The sequence below is a fragment of the Microtus ochrogaster genome, chromosome 18 (genome assembly GCF_000317375.1).
Source record: "Microtus ochrogaster isolate Prairie Vole_2 chromosome 18, MicOch1.0, whole genome shotgun sequence".
NCBI classification, from domain to species: Eukaryota; Metazoa; Chordata; class Mammalia; order Rodentia; family Cricetidae; genus Microtus; species Microtus ochrogaster.
The window spans coordinates 22,884,535-22,906,168 of record NC_022020.1 but is presented as its reverse complement, the minus strand read 5'-3'; the positions used below and the strand labels follow the sequence as shown (position 1 = coordinate 22,906,168).

Genomic DNA, 21,634 nt, shown 5'->3' with positions numbered 1-21,634 from the left:
CTTCAGTAGCTGATCATGCAGTTGAGAAAATGGTAAATGTTCTGTTCCTCTTTGTGCGCCCACACATACAACAGAGTACCACTTGGTCACAGGGAGAGGCAAATGCTGTCACTTGCAGGGAAGCTGATGGAGGAGGAGGACACCATAGTAAAGTCTGCCACAGACAGAAGGACAGCGTCGCTTTTGTCTCATGGATGGGAACACATGAATAAAGGACGACCCAAAAGTGGAGGAGGGATCGTCTACTGTGAAGGCATAGCGGGGATGTGCTAGCACTTTCTGTCGCTGTCCAGGGAAGGAGTCCATAGAAACTGGAATTCTCTCATATAGATGGAAGTTGTTCTATCTACTCAGAAGGAGATAAACTGTAAACCAGACTGGACATGGTGGCTTATCCTTATAATTCTAACATTCAGAAGGCTGAGGCAGGGGCATTGCTGTAAGCTTGAAGTCAGCTTCAACATAAATCTGTTTTTTTTTTCTTGTATACTGGGTCTACTAGCTAGGCTGGCCTCGAACTTGCGATCCTCATGCCTTAGTCTCTCTTCTTTCTTTTCCTTTTGTCTGTCTGTCTGTCTGTCTGTCTGTCTGTCTGTCTGTCTGTCTATCTATCTATCTATCTATCTATCTATCTACCTACCTATTTTTATTTTTTGAGACAGGGTTTTTCCGGAACCCATTTTGTAGACCAGGCTGGCCTAGAACTCACAGAGATCCATCTGCCTCTGCCGTCCAAGTGCTTGGGATTAAAGGTATGTGTCACCAATGTCTGGCTTGCCTCAGCCTCTTGAGTCCTGTGAATATAGGTGTATGCCCCATACCTTCCTTTTATAAAGCTATTTTTATGTATTAAAAAGTTATACGTTTTTGTATTTAAAAGGGAGTCTGTCTGTATAGCTCAGGTAGGCCTCAGCTCAGATCCTCCTGCTTCGGCCTGCTGAGTGCTGGATCTAGGTGTGCACCACCACACCTGGCTTTAGACCGCGGCTGTGAGGGACAAGGCTGGCACGTAAGCGGGAGCAATCCAGTTACCAGGGAAAACCTACTCTGGAGACGACTTCTGTGGGGAAGCACAATTTCCTCTGCTCAAGGGTGAGCGCTATGGAAACACTGGGACTCTCTTCCATTACATATTCTCACTTCCGGTGAAAAATTATTCTTCTAACTTGACCTACCAATGATTAAAAAACAGACAGCACTGCCCATTTTGGTTGTCCACGGACAGAATTCATTTTGAGCATGATGGATATTTAGCCTTAAATGAACTACAGGACCAAGCTTTAAAAGAACTGTTTGTCCTGGGGGCTCGCTGTGGCTTCCCAGGCAGAGAGCATAAAGACACTTGTGCTAAGAGCTTACATGGAATTTTGAAAAGTGGAAAAGTCATCCACCTGTGACCCGAAAACAAGGAACCCCAGCTGGGCATATGCGGAGAATATAATAAAGAACATGACGGCGAACCCCACTATGTCCTTCATGCAGCGGGACAAGGTTGACGACAGCTGAGACATGGTCTCGTTGAAGCTTATGAATTTGAATATCTGAAAGAGATAAGACAGAGTCAATCTACTCAATACACTCAGAGCCGCTTAGAGCAGGAAAGTCAATTTCAGAAGAATCCTTCAAGTAAAAGGAGACAGTGGGAATCAGGGGTGTTTAGAGATGTCAGTGAGCATTTAAAGATTGAATTAATATCTTACTTACTTTTTGGATTTGTATGGGGGGTTTGTGGGGAGAGTGTGCCACCGAGCACAGGTAGAAGTCAGGGGACAGCTTGTGGGAATTAGCCCTTTCCCAAGGATCAAACGCAGGTCACCAGGCTTGGGAAGCACCTTCACTTGGTGCCAAATTACTTTCAGAATTCACTTGCTGTCTGGTGGTGGTGGCGCACACCTTCAATCCCAGCACTCAGGAGGCAGAGGCAGCTCTGTGAGTTTGAGGCCAGCCTGGTCTACAGAGTGAGTTCCAGGACAGCCAGGGCTACACAGTGAAACCCTGTCTTGAAAAATAAGCAAGGAAACCAAACCAAACAAAAATGTACATACTAGCGGGGGAACTGCCCCCCTCCGAACGAGGTAACAGTTTTCCCAATGCATATTTACTTGGATTATGTAATAAAAGAGATGTAAATACCTTTATCCATGCAAAGAAGATAGTAATAGCAATCATGTTGTTATAGTAGATTTGCCAGTACGCGAGGAAATAGAAGTCTGGGTAGTTTTCAGTGTTTTTAAGCAGTCGTCCGAGTAGGATAAAACTCTGCAGGTTACAGTATGCATAGAAAGAGACCGCCAGGAAACACAGCTGCAGGAGAGATGGCAAAGGCCACGATAGTCAAGAGGTAGTTGGAGACCATCTCTCTCTAAATTTCTCGCAGCCTTTGAAAAAACATTCATTAAATGCTTAACAAAAGGGAGGAAAAGATAGGATCTAGGCTTTTAAAGTAACTTTGTGAAAAGTGGCTTACCACCAGGCGGTGGTAGCACACCTTTAATCCCAGCACTTGGGAAGCAGAGGCAGGTGGATCTCTGTGAGTTCGAGGCCAGCCTGGTCTACAAGAGCTAGTTCCAGGACAGGCTCCAAAGCTACAGAGAACCCTGTCTTGGAAAAAAAAAAAAAAGAAAGAAAGAAAGAAAGAAGAAGAAAAAAGGAAAAGTGGCTTCTCAAGTCTGTTTTTGTAAAGACACAAGGGAGACCCCAGCCAATCAACCCTGCCTATGATTGCTCAGCAGGGGACTTGATCAAACTGAGTCCAAGAACATACAAGAAGAGACTCATTTCTTATAGAGTCCTCGAGGCTCTTGCTGGCCGTCTCAAGGACTAACATCAGAGAAAACCAACAGACTTCTCTTTTAGGGGCGTAGGATTAGACTGCCCTATGACAGCTCATTTTATGTTTGATATTTGTAGCTTTTCAAGTAAGTCTTGGATGAACAGAAAATCCTGTGTTTTATAATCTCCAGCTGCCAGGAGCAGACGAGAGCCCTTAGATCATACCGTGGCTGTACTCACCGCCAAAAGCAGCAGCTCCAGCCAGTTCCAAATACTTTTGAAATAGGCGATCTTAAACTCATTCAGCTTTCTCAGTTCTTGTGTTATGAAGACGAAAAGGAAAATACAGAATATGATTTCACAGGACGCGATGAAGTAATCGTAGTGGGTAACGTATCTGAGGAGCTTCACGGAGTAGAGCTGCCACGAGGTGAGGAGCCCGCCTGTCGCAGGGAACTCTGCCACCAGCCTGGAAATGGAGTCCGTGAAAGCTTTCCTAGGTTTTGGTATTTAAGTTGTAAAATTTCTAAATCACTAATGACGTATATCTTAACCTTGACCACTGATTTTGTACAAAAACCGTTTCCGTGGGGGTGGGAGAGATGGCTCAGTGGTGAAGAACACTTCCTGCTCTTTCAGAGGACCTGGGTTCAGTTCCCAGCTTCCACACGTGGGCTTACAACTGGCTGCAACTCCAGGAACTCACAGATTGGTGATATTAGCAATATTAGTCTGGTTAACTTCAATGTTTGTGTGCGGGCTGGTTTTATATCAACATAAGCTAGAGTCCTCGGAGAAGAGGGACCCTCAACTGAGCCAATGCCTCCGTAAGATGGGGATGTAGGTAAGCCTGTAGGGAATTTCTCTTTCTTTTTTCATTTATTTATTTATTTATTTATTTGAAAAAATTTCTGCCTCCTTCCTGCCTCCCATTTTCCTCCCCTTGTGGGGAATTTCTTAATTAGAGATTGATACCCTGAGGAGGGCCAGCCCATTGTGGGTGGTGCCACCCATGGGCTGGTGGTTCTGGGTGCTGTAAGAAAGCAGGCTGAGCAAGCCAAGGAGCACAAGTCAGTAAGCAGCTCCCCTCCATGGCCTCTGCATCAGCTTTTACCCTGCTCCTTTCAGGATGAGCCCTGGTTGGACAACGTGAGCTGAAATAAACCCTTTCCTCCCTGAGTTGCTTTTGGTCACAGCTTTTTATCACAGCCATAGAAACTCTAAGACAGTGTATGTGCTGAAACATACATGAACCACGTTTTAAAAAACATGGAGACGGTTTGGCAAGATGGCTCGGGCCTGCCAGCAACCCTGACAATCTGAACAGGGCCGGGCGGTGGTGGCACACACCTTTAATCCCAGCACTTGGGAAACAGAGGCAGGAGGATCTCTGTGAGTTCATGGCCAGCCTGGTTTACAGAGCAAGTATCAGGACAGGCTCCAAAGCTACATAGAGAAACCCTGTCTTGGAAAACAAACAAAAACAAAACCCAAAGATACTTGTAGTCTTATTTATTGGTGTCACCTTTCCTATGCCCTGACAAGCCACACAGCTCAGAGAACACAAAGGCAAGGCTGTGGAGTATGAACTTGCCTCTGCCCTGTGGTTCCTGCAGCTAGTCAGGGCTCCTCTCAAAACACAGCTCTTTACATCAGAGGAAGGAAATAGGTTGCTCTCCTTGGCTAGCTTATCAGAGACCTCACTAACCTCGAAACGTCAAGATCACACAGTCTGCTAAGACCAGTATTTTCTGGTTACCTTAGGCACTGGATGATGGGCACAGAGAGCTATGCCCATATACAGAAGTATGACAACTTATTTCCCAAAACAAAACATAGAAAGCTGTTCACTGCTGTTCCGGGTTCCCCACAATTTTTGGTGATTAAGAACTGGCAGTAATCTAAGGAGCCACTGTGCCTGCCACAACCTAAGGGTACCCCAACTGTAACCCTAAGGGTACCCCAACTGTAACCCTAAGGGTACCCCAACTGTAACCTTAAGGGTACCCCAACTGTAACCTTAAGGGTACCCCAACTGTAAGTGCAACTGTTTTCCTGCCTGAAAATGAGAGTGAGATGCCTCCTAGCAGCTACGGTCGGCATCAGAACTGTTTCCTTCTGCACACAGTAAGTACACAAACGCCATTGGGTAAGGGAACGAAACACAAGAAATGTGCAGACCAGCAAACAAAACGGGGAGACAGCAGAATTGACTCAGTTTCTCTGACAGGATATAGGAGAAGTAAATAGAAATAACCATAGTGTTGACCATTGCTTCTTTTTTTTTAAAAAAAGTTTCTTTTGTTTACTGTTTGTTTGTTTTTTTGAGACATGGTCTCTCTTCATATCCCTGGTTGTCCTGGAACTCACTACGTAGACCAGGCTCGACTCAAACTCAGATAGAGCTGCCACTGCTTCTGGAGGACAGGGGAGTGGGGGAGTGGGGGGGGTGGGGGATGAGGGGATGGGGGGGGGGGGGTGGGTGTAGAAGGCGTGCGCCACCACGCTCAGCCTGACCATCACTTCTTAAACTGAATCCAGAGTCATAAAAAAAAGCAACAGTAAAACATTTCCTAATGCATAATGAACTTAATTCAAATCAAATGTGCAATGGAATCAGATGTGTTTCTGGCTGGGCCAGCCAGCACCACAGGACTTCACTGCAGCCCGTGCCGAACACCGAGCACTGCTTCACACCACACGCCACCAATGCAGATGGCCTCAAACACCTGCGTCAGATTCCTGAGCACTGCGTGAATTAGCGTTTTTACTGCATGCGGAGTCTTCTGCTCCTAGAGAAATGGGATGATGGGATTGTGGGAAACAGACTTGGAATTCTCCCACCGCCATTCCTGCGCATGTAAGTACCTAAGCAAGACAGCTTTGAATTATATTGTGTTAGAACATTTGATTTTAGAGGTTGCTCTTTGTAGCCAGGTGTGGTGATATACACTTTTAATCTGAGCACCTGGAAGGCAGAGGCAGGGGTGTATCTGTGAGTTCAGGGCCAGCCTTATCTACAGAGTGAGGCCCTGTTTTAAACTGGGATAAGGAGAGAGAAAGGAGGGAGAGAGAGGAGGAAGGGTGGAGAGGGAGGAATAGAGAAGGGTAAAAGAGGGAGGGGGAGAAGGGGAGGGAAGAGAGGATGAGAAGAGAAAAGGAGAAAGAAGAAAAAATGCTGTTTGAGTTACTCACTTGAGCTATTTAAAAAATAATAATAATGAATTTTGGCTTGGGATTAGGTCAGAATTTCCAGCAATTTCTGTCACGGCTCTGAACCTACTTCTACCATTTGGTACTACTTATGTGACGTGGTCTTCGCGGCACTGACAATTATAAAATGCAGATGTCAATCAAGTCTGAAGCATGAAGATGCTCTGTCTACAGTCTCTACAGCACCAAACGTTCAGCCAAGATTTGTCTATATGTGTATCAGAGAATTTGATGGTGCCTGTCTCTCTGGCAGCTAGCTCCAGTGCCTCCATCCAAACAGGAAACTGCTGTTTTTAGCATCTGCCCGCCCTATCACTCGGGGAATGGAGGTTCACATTTCTGCTGAACACAGTCAGCGTGTGCTGTTTCTTTCCCCGTGTTTGATCCTAGAACCTCTTCCATGGCCTGGGTTCGGAGGCGATGCTAACTGAAAGAACTGTTGGCTGCTCTTCAGAGCATCCGTGACATCTGCCCACAGCTGCTTCTGGACCAGTCATTCGGTGACCTGAAGATATGGCTGACCCCAAGGAGCACAAAACAAAAATCACCTGAGGAACATGGAGGCAGACTTTTGAACTTACCATGAAAATTATTTGCCTTGATTCTGAAATTGCTCCTACATGGCAGAAATGATTTTTGTTGTTGCTATTTGAGGCTATTTAATTGGGATTTTCTTTTACAACAAAAGCCTCCAAACTGATCCAGAGGTCAAAGAGCTGAGTTCCAAAATAGGCCTTGTATCCATTTCTTATCTAACAAGCCTGGCCTCAAAGCCTGGCTTACAATGAGTATTTCCTGTGTGTCTACAGACTTCAGTGGACAGACAGTCCAGCTGGGTCAGTCAGAATGATCTCAGCCAGGCTTGCTAATAGAACCATCATTTGACGGCTCGACTCAGCATCTTGGAGCTGGCTCTGCTCTGCTTGCCCATCTTCCTCCTGCTTCCAACAAGCCAATGTACACATCCTCCCTTCACCACAACTGCAGACATGCAGAGAGCGACGGGTACACAACTGCACAACCTGCTCGGTTGCCGCATATCTGCTAGCATCCCATTGGCCAAAGCAAGTCACATGGTTGAGCCCACGGGCAAGGGCCGGAATAGACCATCACAGTAGTACAAGTCTGAGAAGAACCGAAGCTACGTTTGTAGTGTATAATATACTCTAAAAAAGTCGAGGATGTGGCCACTGTTACACGTCATTTGAAATTTAAATAGTTGATTCTAATTGTGAATAGTTAATTCAGACACATTCACTCGTGTGTGAATGAAGGTCAGAGATCAGAACTGGCTGTCTTCCTCTGTCAATCCCCACCCTGTTCTTTTGAGACGGGATTTCTCACTGAACCCGGAGTTTGCTAATTTGGCTGACCAGTGAGCTCCTGGAATTTGCTCGGCTCCTCCTCCTGCCAGCACACAGTTTTGCTCATCACTGAATTCAGCTTTTACATGGGTGTTGGAGACCTTGTGCTTATACAGTGTCCTGGTTTTCTGGGGGCGGGGGATTCTTTGTTGTTGGTTCATCAACTTGACCCAGGCTAGAGTTAACTGGGGAGAGGGAACCACGAGATAATGCCCAGCTCATTGTGGGGGGTGCCGGTCCTGGGCTGGGGGTCCTGGGCGCTAGAAGAAAGCAGGCTGAGCAAGGCATGAGGAGCAAGCCAGCCAGCACCACCTCTCCACGCCCTCTGCTTCAGCTCCTAAGTCAGTGATGGACCATGATCATGAGGTGTAAGCCAAGCAAACCCTTCCTCTCCAACCTGTTTCTGCCCACAATATTTTAGCACAGCAATAGAAACCCTAAGACTTACACTTATGACAAGCATTTTACCAGCTGACTTATCTGCCCTGCCCATAACCCAAGAGATTTTAACAATCTGATTTTATGAGAAAATTATGAGATCAGATTTGTACAATTCCAGAAGGACAGAAGTGGCAAGACTCTATATCCTCACACCATAGAAAACTAAAGTTTTGGTGGCAAGATGACTCCACAGCCACACAAGTCTGACCACCTGAGTTTGCTTCCTGTCCACCGTGGGAGGAGAGAACAGACTCCCCAGCGCTGATCTCCACACCTGGCACCATGGTGCACACCTGCGCATGAGCGTGCGTGCACACACATGAATCATAAGACCTAGCACATTGTATGTGACTCTTTGTGTTCCTAAGTGTGTCCTGAAATAATGGAGAGTCGGATGATGTTGCTCTATTCTCCTCTGCACCCTTGGCAGAACACCATGTTATCTTAAAGCTAGGACTTTAACCTCAGCACGGGTATGCAGAAACTGCAACCTGCACTGGAGGCTTTGGATCCTTTTAGAATTCCATTTGCTGGGATCAATAACTTCTGAGTCACTCACCTGACGATGCAAAACAGATTGACATTAGCATTGTATAAGGAAAAGTCAATAAAAACAACCCTGGTCCCTCTGGTGATCCAGCTGTGGAGTCGAAGGTCAGCAAATTTGGCTTGGGTTTCAGATTTGGACTTTGATAATGTGAATATATACCCTCCGTCTCGGTACACACCGACATATCCCCAGTGCCAAGGGGCGTTGGCAGGAGAAGGCGAGTACTTCCATCTGTTAGACATCAAAAGAACAACAGCAATGAGAAGCCCAGGCGGAAAGCATTCAAGAATTTAAGCTAACATTTGATTTCAAAGAAGTAGCTTCAAAACACCTGAAATAGAAAGTTCAAAGTAGCCGAGACGATTGAGTTAGGGCCAAGGACCCAGTGTGTTTTAGTGCTTATTGTGGGCAACAGAAACATCTGATGGTTTTGCTGTACACTTGTGGTGTGCCTGCATTTATGCACTCACACACACACACATACACACATACACACACACACACACACACACAATTTTGGGGGGGGGGTTTGAGACAGAGTTTCTCTGTGTAGCCCTGGCTATTCCCTCTGTAGACCAGGCTGGTCTTGAACTCACAGAGATCCACCTGGTTCTGCCTCCTGAGTGCTGGGATTAAAGATGTGCACCACCACTGTTTGGCTATTTTTTTTTTCAAAAAAATGTTTATAGTTAAACCTTCTGGCTTTTAACTTATAATTACAAGAAAACCAAAAGAAGAATATCTTGACTCCCCATTTTCAGTCTCCCTATTCAGCTTTCCCCAAACATATATGAAAGGTGTGTGATTATATGTATGACTTTCTTACATTAACAAAATTATATAAGTCCTCACGAATGCCCAAACTCACCTAGTCTGGGCTATATATATGGCAATATCCTGTCTCTGAGTAAGAAAAATTCCCAAACTCATACAAAGAGTAAGTCAACACACAAGAAGCCATGCATACATCCTGAGACTGGAGGAGGCTACGTAAGAAAGGAAATGCAATCAGAGTTTGTAAGGAAAATATAGACTATGAGTAAAGACAGTCAAGTGTAACTAAGGCTAAGAGGAAGAGAGGCGGCAGGAACTGGAGGTGGCAGGAGAGAGCTGCGGTGGCAGATCACCTGCCACGTGGAAATGCACACGACTGTAAAATGACAGCCCTTGGAGGATGTGCCTTAGAAACAGGACTCTAGAGAGTGTGACGAGCAGGAACATCCATCTTTATGAACGTTTGAATAACTAATAAATACTCAATACAGAAGGGTCAGTCCTGTGCCCGGCCATGATTATCACAGGACACCTGACCCAGAGAGTGTAAATAGCACCAACACTGGGAACACCTTTGTCTAGAGGAGGTGGTACCAGTGGCTTCGGGCTTTCGCAGTTCAGTATAAGGTGGTGGGTCTACACCCCTTCCCCCTATAATTGCCACGAACTCTAAGTTCCTCCAGCTGCAAGCCCCCAACAAATTTGTGTGAGCTGTTTGGGTACCTTAGCGCAGCAATAGAAAAAATAGCTAAGACAGCGTCTTTGGTGGGCATCATCAGACACGATGACGAAGAGCATCGCTGCCCCTTTTAGTGCTGGAGCCACAGACATCACTCAAGTTGGGCACAGTGAGGAGGAGAGTGGAAGAGGATAACTCAACACAAGCTTTTATAGCCAGCTGTTGGGGCAGAATCTGTAATCCCAGAGCTCAGGGGGTGGACACCATTGGATCCCTAGAGCTCATTGGCAGATCAGCCTAACAGAATTGATGAGTTCCACCTCTAGTGAGAGACCCTGTCTCAAAAATGAAAGATAGAGTGATTTAGAAAGACACCTCTTTTTAAAAACACATTTTAAAAGAGATTTATTTACTTATTATGTATGCACACCTGAAGAGGGCACCAGATCTCATTACAGAGGGTTGTGAGCTACCATGTTTGCTGGGAATTGAACTCAGGACCTCTGCAGCGCTCTTAACCACTGGGCCATCTCTCTGGCCCTACAGAGACACCTCTTGTTGATATCTTGGCTCCACATGCATGCACACATGCAGACAGAGTGATGTTTTACCGGCCGTCCAGTGTGACTATACATTTCATATATACATCAACCCTCCCGCCCCCATCAGACGGGGTCGCTCTGGTGTTCTGAGCGCAGCTATAGCCCAGGCTTCTTCCCCTGCTGTTTACAGAGAAAACCACTGCAACCAGCAGCTCCCACTCCCATCACTCACAGGACAGACTTATTTCTTAAAGATACAAAGGTACCTGCTAGAAAAGGTCACTGGTTTCATATTGCTTACTCTGTATCACTTTTGAGGCCAAAATCAGACAGGTCCTCGTTTTCAGCTGTGTATTTACCGTAACAGTCGCTCACCAGCGACTGAAAGGCTGAGTAAACCTTGCAAGTGTTGTTGCGGACTCTCAGCTGCCGTACCCTGGGGACTCCGAGAAGAATGTTCTCGTAGTAGATGCGGCTGCTGTTCTTCAAATTGTACAGCTGCTGGTTATTGTACCACGAGTCCCAGTACAAGCCCTCCAGAAGGGGTCCTTCCATGAACTTCACAGAGCAGGGCGAATATCATGGGAAGAAGAACAAGAAAAGCCTTCATGGCAACAGAACCTGTAGTTACACGTGGGACTCTGAGTCTAAGTATTGACCGAGACACCACTTCCGGCAATGCCAAATGTTGCTGGTGAACACCACAGCGATGGCTATTCCTCACTGTCCCTGTTCCATCCTAAGTGATCCCAAGGATGGCTTTCCCCATTTCTTGTCTCTGCCACCAGCCGCACAGACAATTAAAAGAGTAAGGACGATTTCTATTCCCCCTTTCCTACTCATGACCTCTTGGATCTTATCTCACCTTTGTCCTTTCTTATGAGGTCTGCCTTGTCACCAGGACAGAATACCGGCCTCAATGCCAGTGTAGGGGAGGAAAGATTTGTTTCAGTCCGCCTTAGCAGGAAGCGTGCGGCAGAACAGCGAGGCTCAGACCACGGTGGTCAGGAAGCAGTGAAATGCCTGAGCATGCTGCCAATTTCCCCGGGTATCTAACCCTCTCAGAAAGAGGCCGTCACAGGCACACCTCAGGTCTGCTCCGTCACCCTGCTTCTCTAGGTACCTAAGCTAACCACCGTATCCACCCACGCTCAGAAAATGACGGTCTCCTGGGTAAGTTTCAGCTTCCCCGTGTGGCATTCACGATCTGACCTTTGTCCGCGTTTCTACTTCACCTTCTCGGGGCTCGCACTGCAAATTCAGCTCCACAGCATCGCACACAGCACACGCTCCCTATTCCTAGGACACCTTTTCCTTACGTCCCTTTAAAATGTGTCCACACTGCCGTCAGTTTGGGAGAGCAGTCCCTCCCTGCCTCCCTCATCCTTCTTCATCCTTTACATCCAAATGTTTGTGACACCAAGACCAGAAGTTCTCCTCCTTGGTTACTCTTCCTTCCCCATGACTTGTGCTACGTGTGACAGAAAACGTGTGTATCCCAGTGCGAGTGAGGAAGGAGCCACTCTCGTGTGATTAAACACAGAAAGTCATACACACATTGCTTTATTAAAAATTATATACAGCATATTACTATAACACAGCAGAAGATTGCATATATAAAATTACGAATATTATCCTTTCTGGGCAATTAAGAATTTGCAAGAGCCGGGTGATGGCAGTGCACGCCTTTAATCCAGCACTAGGGAGAAGGGGGTCAGAGGCAGGGGGATCTCTGTCAGTTCAAGGCCAGCCTGGTCTACAAGAGCTAGTTCCAGGACAGGCTCCAAAGCCACAGTGAAATCCCACCTCAACCCCCCCTCCAGAAAAGAATTTGTAAGATCCTCACTCATAGAGATTTTAAATACACAGTCCCAGGCTGACGTTAGTGCTCACACTACAAGTCTTTGAGAAAAGTATCAAAAATTTGAACTTAACCAGCCTGGTCTACAGAGCTAGTTCCAGGACAGGCTCCAAAGCCACAGAGAAACCCTGTCTCGCCTGTCTCGAAAAACCAAAAAAAAAAAAAAAAAAAAAAAAAAATTGAACTTAAAAAGAGCAGTATCGCCGGGCGGTGGTGGCACACGCCTTTAATCCCAGCATTCGGGAGGCAGAGGCAGGCGGATCTCTGTGAGTTCGAGACCAGCCTGGTCTACAAGAGCTAGTTCCAGGACAGGCTCCAAAACCACAGAGAAACCCTGTCTTTAAAAAACCAAAAAAAAAAAAAGAGCAGTATCACATTGTGAACATAAAGATTCACAATAAAGGGGCTGGAGAGATGGTTCAGTGGTGAAGAGTACTGCTTGCTCTTCCAGAGGACCCAGGTTCAATCCCCAGCACTCACACGGCAGCTCACAACTGTCTGGAACTCCAGTTCCTGTTCCCTCACACAGACACACATGCAGGCAATACACCAAAGTACATAAAATAAAAATAAATTTTAAAAAGATCCACAATAAATGTCACTGGTTGATTTTCTAATAAAAAATAATACTCATTTTTATCAATTCCTTTAACAAATATTCCCTATGTGAGGCAAGGCTTTATAGATTGTGAATTTGTCTTTTTTTCCCTAAAGCTGAGCCCCCAAACCAGGGCCTTTCACTTAGTAGGCAAGTACCACTGAGCTAGCCTCTAACCCTTGGCTTATGGGCTATCTAATGCTACTCCATCAAGTCACGCATCTTACCTTCCAAAAGTCAGTTATGCTGCGAATGGACCTAAAGCTGCTTCTGTCGTCATTGGGGAGGGACGTGTCCACAAACAGAGACGACATCACTTTGTTTAAGTAGTACATATGCGGATTGACCATCCCAAAAGTCACTGAGGAGAGAATGTCTTGTTTCAGTTTGTAATTTAGCATCCTGCTTCAGCAGCATTCAAAAATATTAATTCCCCCTGCTTTAAAAAATTCAACATTGTCTAAGCATATTTTTTTACAATTATTTTACATTACACACACACACACACACACACACACACACACACACATGTGCCCTGGTACAAATGCGGAGGTCAAGGGACGATTTGTGGGAGCCGATTCTCTCCTTTTATTATGTGGGTTCCAGGGACTGGGACTGAACTCAGGTCACCCTGCTTGGTTGCCAAGTGTCTTTATCCCTGAATAGTTTCACCAGCTCTGCGATATCTACTTACTAAAGCCAGAAATAGGCAAAGCTGGCAGAAGCTTTCTTCAACCCTGTACTAAAGGGAGACAAGGGTTCTTCAGGTTTTATACATAGATATATTTAAGACTTTATCTTTAAAAAATGAGGTCAAGCCAGGCAGTGGAGGCACATGCCTTTAATCCCAGTGCTTGGGAGGCAGAGGCAGGTGGATTTCTGTGAGTTCAAGGCCAGCCTGGTCTACAGAGTGAGTTCCAATACAGGCTCCAAAGCTACACAGAGAAATCCTGTCTCAAAACATCCCCTCCTCAAAAATAAAGTCAAATTTGGGCTGGTGAGATGGTTCCACACTAAACAGTACTTTCCATGAAAAGCCAACAAGTAGAGGGAAGGAGAGAAACAACCACACACGCATGTGCCCCTCATTCAGACACACAAATATTTTTTATCCATGATTCTACTGTTGGTTTTATTTCTCCACATTAAAACAGGCAATACCACCTTGAATTCAGCCAGTGAGAGTTATAAATCTCATCATAAGGAAGCTATCTTTTACTACAGAGTTACATCATAATTATGGAATGTTTGGAGTGTGTGCACACACAGACGGGCAAGTAGGTGCTCATGCATGTGGGGGCCAGAGCTCAACATCAGGAGGCATTCCTAAGGAGCCACCCACCTTGGCTTCATTTTTGAAACTGGACCTCTGATTAGCCTGGACCTTTCAAAGTGGGCCAGGTTGGCTGAACAGCAAGCCCCAGGGGCCTGTTTCTACCTCCCCAGCCCTGGGACTACATCATCACCACACTCTGCTTTTCTGCATGGATTCTGGGGACCAAACTCAGGTTCTCATGTGTGTGTGGCAAGCACTTTACAGACCAAGTTATCTAGCCTAGCACCTACAGTGCTTACACCCATGCTTTGGAGCATACGAAATTTGTTTAACATTTTAAAGCAATAGTCTTTCTTTCTCCCCTGCTATAAACTATCTTATTTTATTGCCAGAATTCCCCAGTTAAAACAAAAACAATACATGGGGCGAGCAAGATGGTCGAAAGGGAACATATTGCATCATCAAGTCTGACAAGCTGAGCCGGGCATGATGAAGGCGGGAACCAACGTCACACACATGCTGTCTCCTGGCCACCACACACGCTGTCACATGCACACATGCACACAGCAAGTGAGCGCCTGCCGTTCCTCAACAGTTGTGTTTATTCTGCAGTGGCTAATGAACCACCTCACTGCAGATTTAGGCTGTTTTCTTTAACTGTTCAAAACCCTCTGAATCGGTGGATTATAAATAATCTCTTGGCTCATATTTTCTACTTTCTAAATGCTTGGTAATAACCATGTGTTTGTGTTATCGCTATAACTAAGCCTTTATTGACCATCTAAGGTACCTTATCTAGTTGGCCACAATTGTCCTTAATCTTGAACACCCAGGGCTGGAGAGATGGCTCAGAGGTTAAGAGCATTGCCTGCTCTTCCAAAGGTCCTGAGTTCAATTCCCAGCAACCACATGGTGGCTCACAACCATCTGTAATGAGGTCTGGTGCCCTCTCCTGGCCTGCAGGCATACATACAGAATATTGTATACGTAACAAATAAATAAATATTTAAAAAAAAAATCTTGAACACCCAGCCCTACAATACCAGTTAACTGTGTAATTGGTACACAGGCTACACATTTGGAGATGAGAAAAATCCTGTATGTTAGCTTCTAGCTACGTGCATTGGGCAATTTAAATACAAAACATCACCAAGTTTCTCATCTGCTAAATTGATGCCATGGACCCACGGCAGCAGGGGCAGGTTGAGATGTTCTCCTTGCCTGCCTTGAGTCAACACAGTGTATTTTATTATTAATTATGCAGCAGTTTGTGTCAAGGATGAGACTTACGGTCATCCCCAAACTTTACGTGGGGTCCCTTTTGTACTTTTTATTTATGGAACCAAACCAATACATCTCTATCACTCTGAAAGAAATTAAATTCAATTGCCAGCCCCAGGGACTATATTTAAATAGATTCTCCAAATTAAAAAAAAAAAAAGAATCCTATTCAGTCAGTGTTGACCATGGAAGTTTTCCATTAACCTGTGGCCTAGCTTCGCCCCTTGGAAACTGGAAAGTCTGTCCATCATAGGATAATGATCTCTAAAGTTTCTCAGCTCTCTGAGTCTTTACTTTTCACGTCTACATTTGAAGTTCAACTGGCATTTTTAGCTAGGGCTGTGTACTTACGTATACACAGATTTATTAAAAACACAAAGTAGAGTAGTAACTCCTCAAGCGTGGTGTTAACTTCTGCTTCCCGTCTGTAATGCAAGTCATGTTTGGAAGTCCCTGCGAGATGTAAAACAAACATTTCTTTATATTACCGGGTAGTAATAATGTACGTAAGTAACCAAGATGGGGGAAAGCAACGATTTTTAGTGCCTTCTGGTTCCTTTTTTACTTCTCACTACTAAATTTTGCTATGGAGTGGGTTGTCGTCCTATGATTTTCACGTACATCATTAGTGTTTCCCCCACGGTTCTGTTAAGACACAAATCAAACACCTCCTTTGGTCCCTATGCTTTCTCTGCCCTCATCGCAGCTTCTGGGGAAGACCAGGTCCAGCTGCGGAGAAAGGGCTGCAGCTGCAGCGGCCAAGGGCGCAACTCCCTCAGTGACCCACACCCACGGAGGTGACAGCCCTGCAAGGGTGTACTCTTCCCTCGGTGACAGCGCTGGGGATGTGGGTCAGAGTTCCTTCCTGGGTACACCCATCCTCACCTCCTCGGTACCACCAAGTGGCGTCGGCCATCGCTGACAGTACCATACGGTCCGTTCCACTCCGCCCGTTCCACCCCCCCTGCAGGTCTCGCGCCTGCGCGGTAGCCCCGCAGCGCGCTAACCTGACAACTGCACCCGCCCTACGTGCGCAGGGCTGAAGCACTAGCTTCTGCCCTGCGCACAGCCTCGCTTGTCTCTTCACCTTCCAAGGGTTGGATTGTGGCTCTTAACCCCGGCCACAGGTTTATTTATAGCTTCGTTTTTGAATGCAAATAAATAAATAAGTTTCACTGCCTACAGCATTAACTAAGTGGCTAAAAAAGTGGTCTTATTATTGATTTAATAGAAACAATTAAATTAACATATTACAAAAACAAACGCTAATGGGCATGGTGACCCAAATTAGGTCATACAAGCTAGGAGGCAAAGACCATAGAGGGTCTGGACTTAGGGGCCAGCATTGACCTAAATGTGGAGACCTGGCCTCAGAACACAAACCCGCTGAGCTCCAGCCACAAATCCTCGGTGTGCTCACAAGTCACTTAAACACCTCCACGTGCGGAGACAAACGTTGGTCCGTATCTAGATGTGCAGCTGTGGGTTTGTTGGTGTGTGATATGACCTGGCAGTAGGTGAGGCATGAGTAGGCGAAACTTTAGAATTTGTACTGTGTGTATCTGCATTATTTACTATGAAAATGGAGAAATTTAAAGTATAAGTAATACAGGGGTCTCCAGAGAAACACAGCTGATGGAATAAAATCTATCTATAAAAAGGGATTTAGTAGAGTGACTTGCAGGCTATGGTCCAGCTCGTCCAACAATGTCTGTCTACCAAGGGAAAGCCCAAGAATCAGCAGTGGTTCAGCCCGAAAGCCTGTGTGTCTCGTTTGCTCTTCAGTATGGCCAGAATCCCAGAGATGTAGGCTCTAACGCCGGTGAAGCGGGAGCAGGGGCAGGCAGGCAAACAGCAACTTTTTCTTTGGAAAGGCGGCCAAGAGAAGCTGCGCCAGACTTACGGTGGGTCTTTGGAGCCCAAATGATCCAGCTAACTAAAAATCCCTCACAGGTGTGCCTAGCTGCTTGAGTTTTTAGTTCATTCTCGGCGTAGTCAACCAAGAATAGCATCGCACGTCAGAAGCACCCTTTCTAGCAACTCTATGTGACCCATGCTGTGTAAGGGCACGCTGGAGAGCTCACACCTAAGACCTCACACAATCTACCATTGGGCAGATGGGGTCCTGCTTGTTTTAAGCTATGGTTGCATGACTGTACCACAGAACTTAACTGTCTTTGTAAAGGCTTGTTAGCTGGTTCCAGCCTTTTGGCATGATGGATAGTGTTGTTAGGAGACGCTTTTGTGTGTTCTTTGTACTTTTTCTTCAGCCCTGGGAATCATCGATTTCACGACTTGTTTTTCTCCGGTCAGCCCCAAATACTATCTTGTAGTTTTAATTAAAGGCTTTTCCTTATTGCAGGCGAGACAGGGCATTTCTCCCTGCCCTATGTCCCCCCCCCCAAAAAAAAGACAGTGGAAGTTAAGACAGGGGCGTGAGGGGAAAGGAGCCCTTCAGGTCAGGATCTAGTGAACCCCTTCTTGCCGACCGAGAATCAATGAACTTTAACACAATTAAAAAAGCCAACATTGTCTGCAGAGATCATGTATGTTTCCCTAAAGATATCTCTAATAACAATATTTAAAAAACACAACCTATGAGCCAGGTGATTCACTCCTGTACTCCAGCACTTGGAACGGAGAGGCAGGGAGATCAGTAGTTTGTTGTTGGTTGCACAGCACATCCAAAGGCAGCCAGAGCTACATGAGACCTCATCGCCAGGGCAGAAAGATGATTGGGCAGATAGTTTAGCTCAAGTGTGGTGCTGAATCTCAATTGTTAACTTGATGGTCTGGGAAGCAAGATCTTCATTGGAGGAACTGACTCCACCAATGGCCTGTGGGCATGTCTGTGGGGCATTTTCTTGATTGCTAATTGATGGAGGCCAGCCTGCCCCACTGTGGGCAGTGCCGTCTTAGGCAGGACTAAGGAAGTAAGCTGAACAGAGCCAGGCAGCAGCACTCCTCCGTGGTCTCTGCTGCAGTGTCTACCACCAACTTCCTGCCTTGATGTCCCTTGGTGATGGATTGTGACTGGGACTTGTAAGATGAACTCAACCCCTTCCCTTTTAATTTGTTTGTGGTCACACTGTCTTATCACAATAACAGAAACCAAACTAGGACATTCAGGGCTTACTGCGCAAGTATCAGGACCTGAGTTTGTGCCTCAGACCCCAAGGCACCTCTGGGGAGGCGGCACACACTCAGAAGCCCAACTCTGAGAAAGTAGGTCCTGGGGCTCATTGGTCAGTCAGCCTAGCCCACCGTGAGCCCCAGGCCAACCAGAGACCCTGCCTTGACCAACAAGAAAGATGGTTCCTGGGGAGCTGAACCTGAGTGAGGTTGCTCTCTGGCTTCCGCATGCAGTGGCACACATGTTTCATGCTCTCTCATGCACACATGTGCACACACATGAACACAAGGGTGCACAGACACACAAAACAACACAAAAACAACAAATGAACGCTGCTTACTTAAGCCCCGATGTTTGTGACCTGTGTCAGCAGCCATCCCTAAATCTGTGCCCGAGTATTCTGCTTAATCCCTCCCTAAAATTGTCTAGTTTTAGAAACCATAGATAAATCAACTCAAAAAGGGGATTGAGAATGGTGCACAGACCTGGGTAACCCAGACACGGAAAGACAATTATCACATGCACTCACTCATAGGTGGTTTTTTAAACATAAAGCAAAGAAAACCACAATTCCCGAGAACAAGCAGGTGAGGTAGCACATTCTTGAATATCTGGGCACTTGGGAGGCTGAAGCAGGAAGGTATTGAGTTTGCGGCCACCCTGAGCTCCACTTTGAGACTGTGCTGAAGAGGAGGAGGGAAAAAGAGGAAAGAAAGGAGAGGTAACCCGGAACTCTGAGATCCAGGGGCTGAAGCTGCACGGAAGTGTTCAAGGACAGCCCTGACGCGTCTTTCATTGATTCAAATCTCAACCACATGAAAAATACCCTCTGGAGAGGCTTCCTCCTTCCTCAGAGCCCTTTCAAAAGCCCCCAGTTCCTGGCCTCTCCCACAGCAAACATTCTTTGGTCAAGGTGATAGATGCATAGGTCAGGCTAGGACCTCTGGAAAGTCTGTGACAAGCGGTGGCAGGCCCTTCCTCGTTAATTCACATCCTGTGGCCAGCCATAGGTCATAGGGTAAAAGACACAAAATATACGTCCCTGATGACCCTGGAGCCCCCAACCCAGCCCCTGAGTACCTATTTCTTGACTTCTCTTACACACAGAGCAAGACATCTGTCTTGTCCAAGTCACGATATTTTTTGCTTGTTTATGAAGACAGTAGTCTTAACCAGCATAATCTGTTTTCTCTTCATGTGGAGATAGAGGTTATTCTCAGCCAAGGCTTAAGATAACTTGTTTGGTTTGTAAAACAAAATATTTTAACAAAGTCCCCAAACTAGTACAAATAGATTAAGCATTAGAAGGTAAACAGAATGTTACAGAAAAAGACTTAATGTTGGGTTGTTTTCTGGATTTACAGCGAAAGGAATGTTTTTTCTTTTCTGCTAACAGTCAAAACAGCCTGCAGAAGCACGAAGCCAAACAGAGCAAAGTAAAAGAAGAGATAAAAGAAACAAATTTCGTTTCTTTGTTTTGTTTTCTTGAGACAAGGTTTCTCTGTGTAGCTCTGGCTGTCCTGGAACTCACTCTAGATCAGGCTGAACTCACAGAGATCCATCTGCCTCTGCCTCTCTAGTGCCGGGATTTAAGGCGTGCACCACTGTCACCCAGTCTTACTTCATTTCTTTTGCATGCTCATACTGAAAAGTGCGTGTGTGTGTGTGTGTGTGTGTGTGTGTGTGTGTGTGTGTGTGTGTGCGCGTGTGTGTGTGTGTGTGTACATGCACGAGGAGGTCAGAGGACAGTCGGTTTGGGTGTGTCACCCTCCAGAATGGCATCCACTTTCTTTGAGACAGAACCTCTCATGTCTGGAGTCACCAACTAAGCTAGACTGGCTTGGCAGCCAACCCTAGGGACCATCCTGTCTCAGTCCCCCTAGCTCAGGGATTAAAAGCGTACACCCCATGTCTGCTGTTCTTAAATGGGCTCTGGGGATCAAACTGAGGCCCCCATGTTTGCAACGCAAGCGCTCTACTGAGTGAGCTATCTCCCCCAGCATAAAGAACCAATTTGTGGTCATATTGTTCAGTCCCTGGGATTTAACTGAGGTCCAAACTGTATACAATCCTTGAATTTTTAGTTATTTCAAGGAACACATTTCCCTTTGCTGTCAGTCCTTGGCATTCTTCTCTGAGGGGCTAGCCTGATCTTACTGTGCAGTGAGCGCCAAGGGCGAGTTCTACAGAAGAATTTGAGGCTGGGTGGGGGTGAGCACCTTTGGTCCCTGCACTCTGGAGGCAGAGGCAGGAGGATCTCTGAGTTCCAGGACAGCCAGGGATACACAGAGAAACCCTGTCTCAACCCTTCCCCCCTCAAATGAGGGTGTGTCACTGCTGTGGTTTGCCTTTCTGGAGTCTGCGTATTAGATACTAGGTCCTCCCGGTGGTGGTGGTAGATGGTGTGGGACTTTTCGGAGGTAGGGCCCAGTGGGAGGTTCTTGACTAGCTGGGGACAGGCTCTCAGAAGGGATTAAAGAATTTCTCAGCACTCCCTGACATTCTTCCAATTGTCATAAACCCTGAGCCTGCCCCACCCAGTTCTGCCACTTCCTGTCTGGTGATGTGGCACCTGCTCCCTCCCTCACTCCAACTTGCTTTTTACATGTCTTCATTTTTATTATTTATTATATGTGCATGCACGCCATGGCAACATGTGGTCAGAGGTCAGCCCATGGGAGTTGGTCCTCTCCCTCCACTATGTGGGTTCTGGTGATGGAACCCAGGCTGTCAGTTTGGGGTACAAGCACCCACTGGGCTTTGCTGCTGGACCCTTCTCTCTGACTTTTGCCACCCACCATGATCTGATGTATGACAAATGGCCCTCACCAGAGCTAAGCTGATGCCAGCCTTATGTGGTGCCCTTGCACTTTCAAGATGACAAACCAAGTGATTCTTTTTTGTTTATATAGAGCTTGCATCGGTGTATTGTTATATTAACCAAAAGCCAGTTGTGTAATTTTTTTAAAAAGTTAGGACATTGCTGTCAGGAGCAGAGCATCAATACACAGCTGAGGACAACCTCAGATGGAAACCAAAACTTGGGCCAATTTTTGGCACTGCACTAGACAAGGGTGACATTCAAGACTTGGAGAGCTCAGAAACACTCCGTTTACAGTAATAAAGTCAGCATATCATAGATAAGATGGG

The 21,634-nt window shown here is 46.2% G+C and overlaps 1 protein-coding gene across 1 annotated transcript in view; it reads right to left on the bottom strand.

Annotated features, from left to right (window-relative positions):
- Positions 1-16,308, bottom strand: part of Pkd2l2 (polycystin 2 like 2, transient receptor potential cation channel) — a 26,422-nt gene extending 10,114 nt beyond the window's left edge. Inside the window, exons 1-8 of the mRNA XM_026783312.1 lie at positions 16,237-16,308; positions 15,703-15,804; positions 13,022-13,155; positions 10,637-10,893; positions 8,350-8,571; positions 3,013-3,241; positions 2,134-2,304; positions 1,360-1,541 (exon numbers count right to left, since the gene is read on the bottom strand). Of these exons, the coding sequence (XP_026639113.1) occupies positions 1,360-1,541; positions 2,134-2,304; positions 3,013-3,241; positions 8,350-8,571; positions 10,637-10,893; positions 13,022-13,155; positions 15,703-15,804; positions 16,237-16,282 (1,343 nt within the window). The 5' untranslated portion in view covers positions 16,283-16,308. The remainder of the gene's footprint in view (positions 1-1,359; positions 1,542-2,133; positions 2,305-3,012; positions 3,242-8,349; positions 8,572-10,636; positions 10,894-13,021; positions 13,156-15,702; positions 15,805-16,236) is intronic.
- Between the last annotated feature and the right edge of the window lie 5,326 nt (positions 16,309-21,634).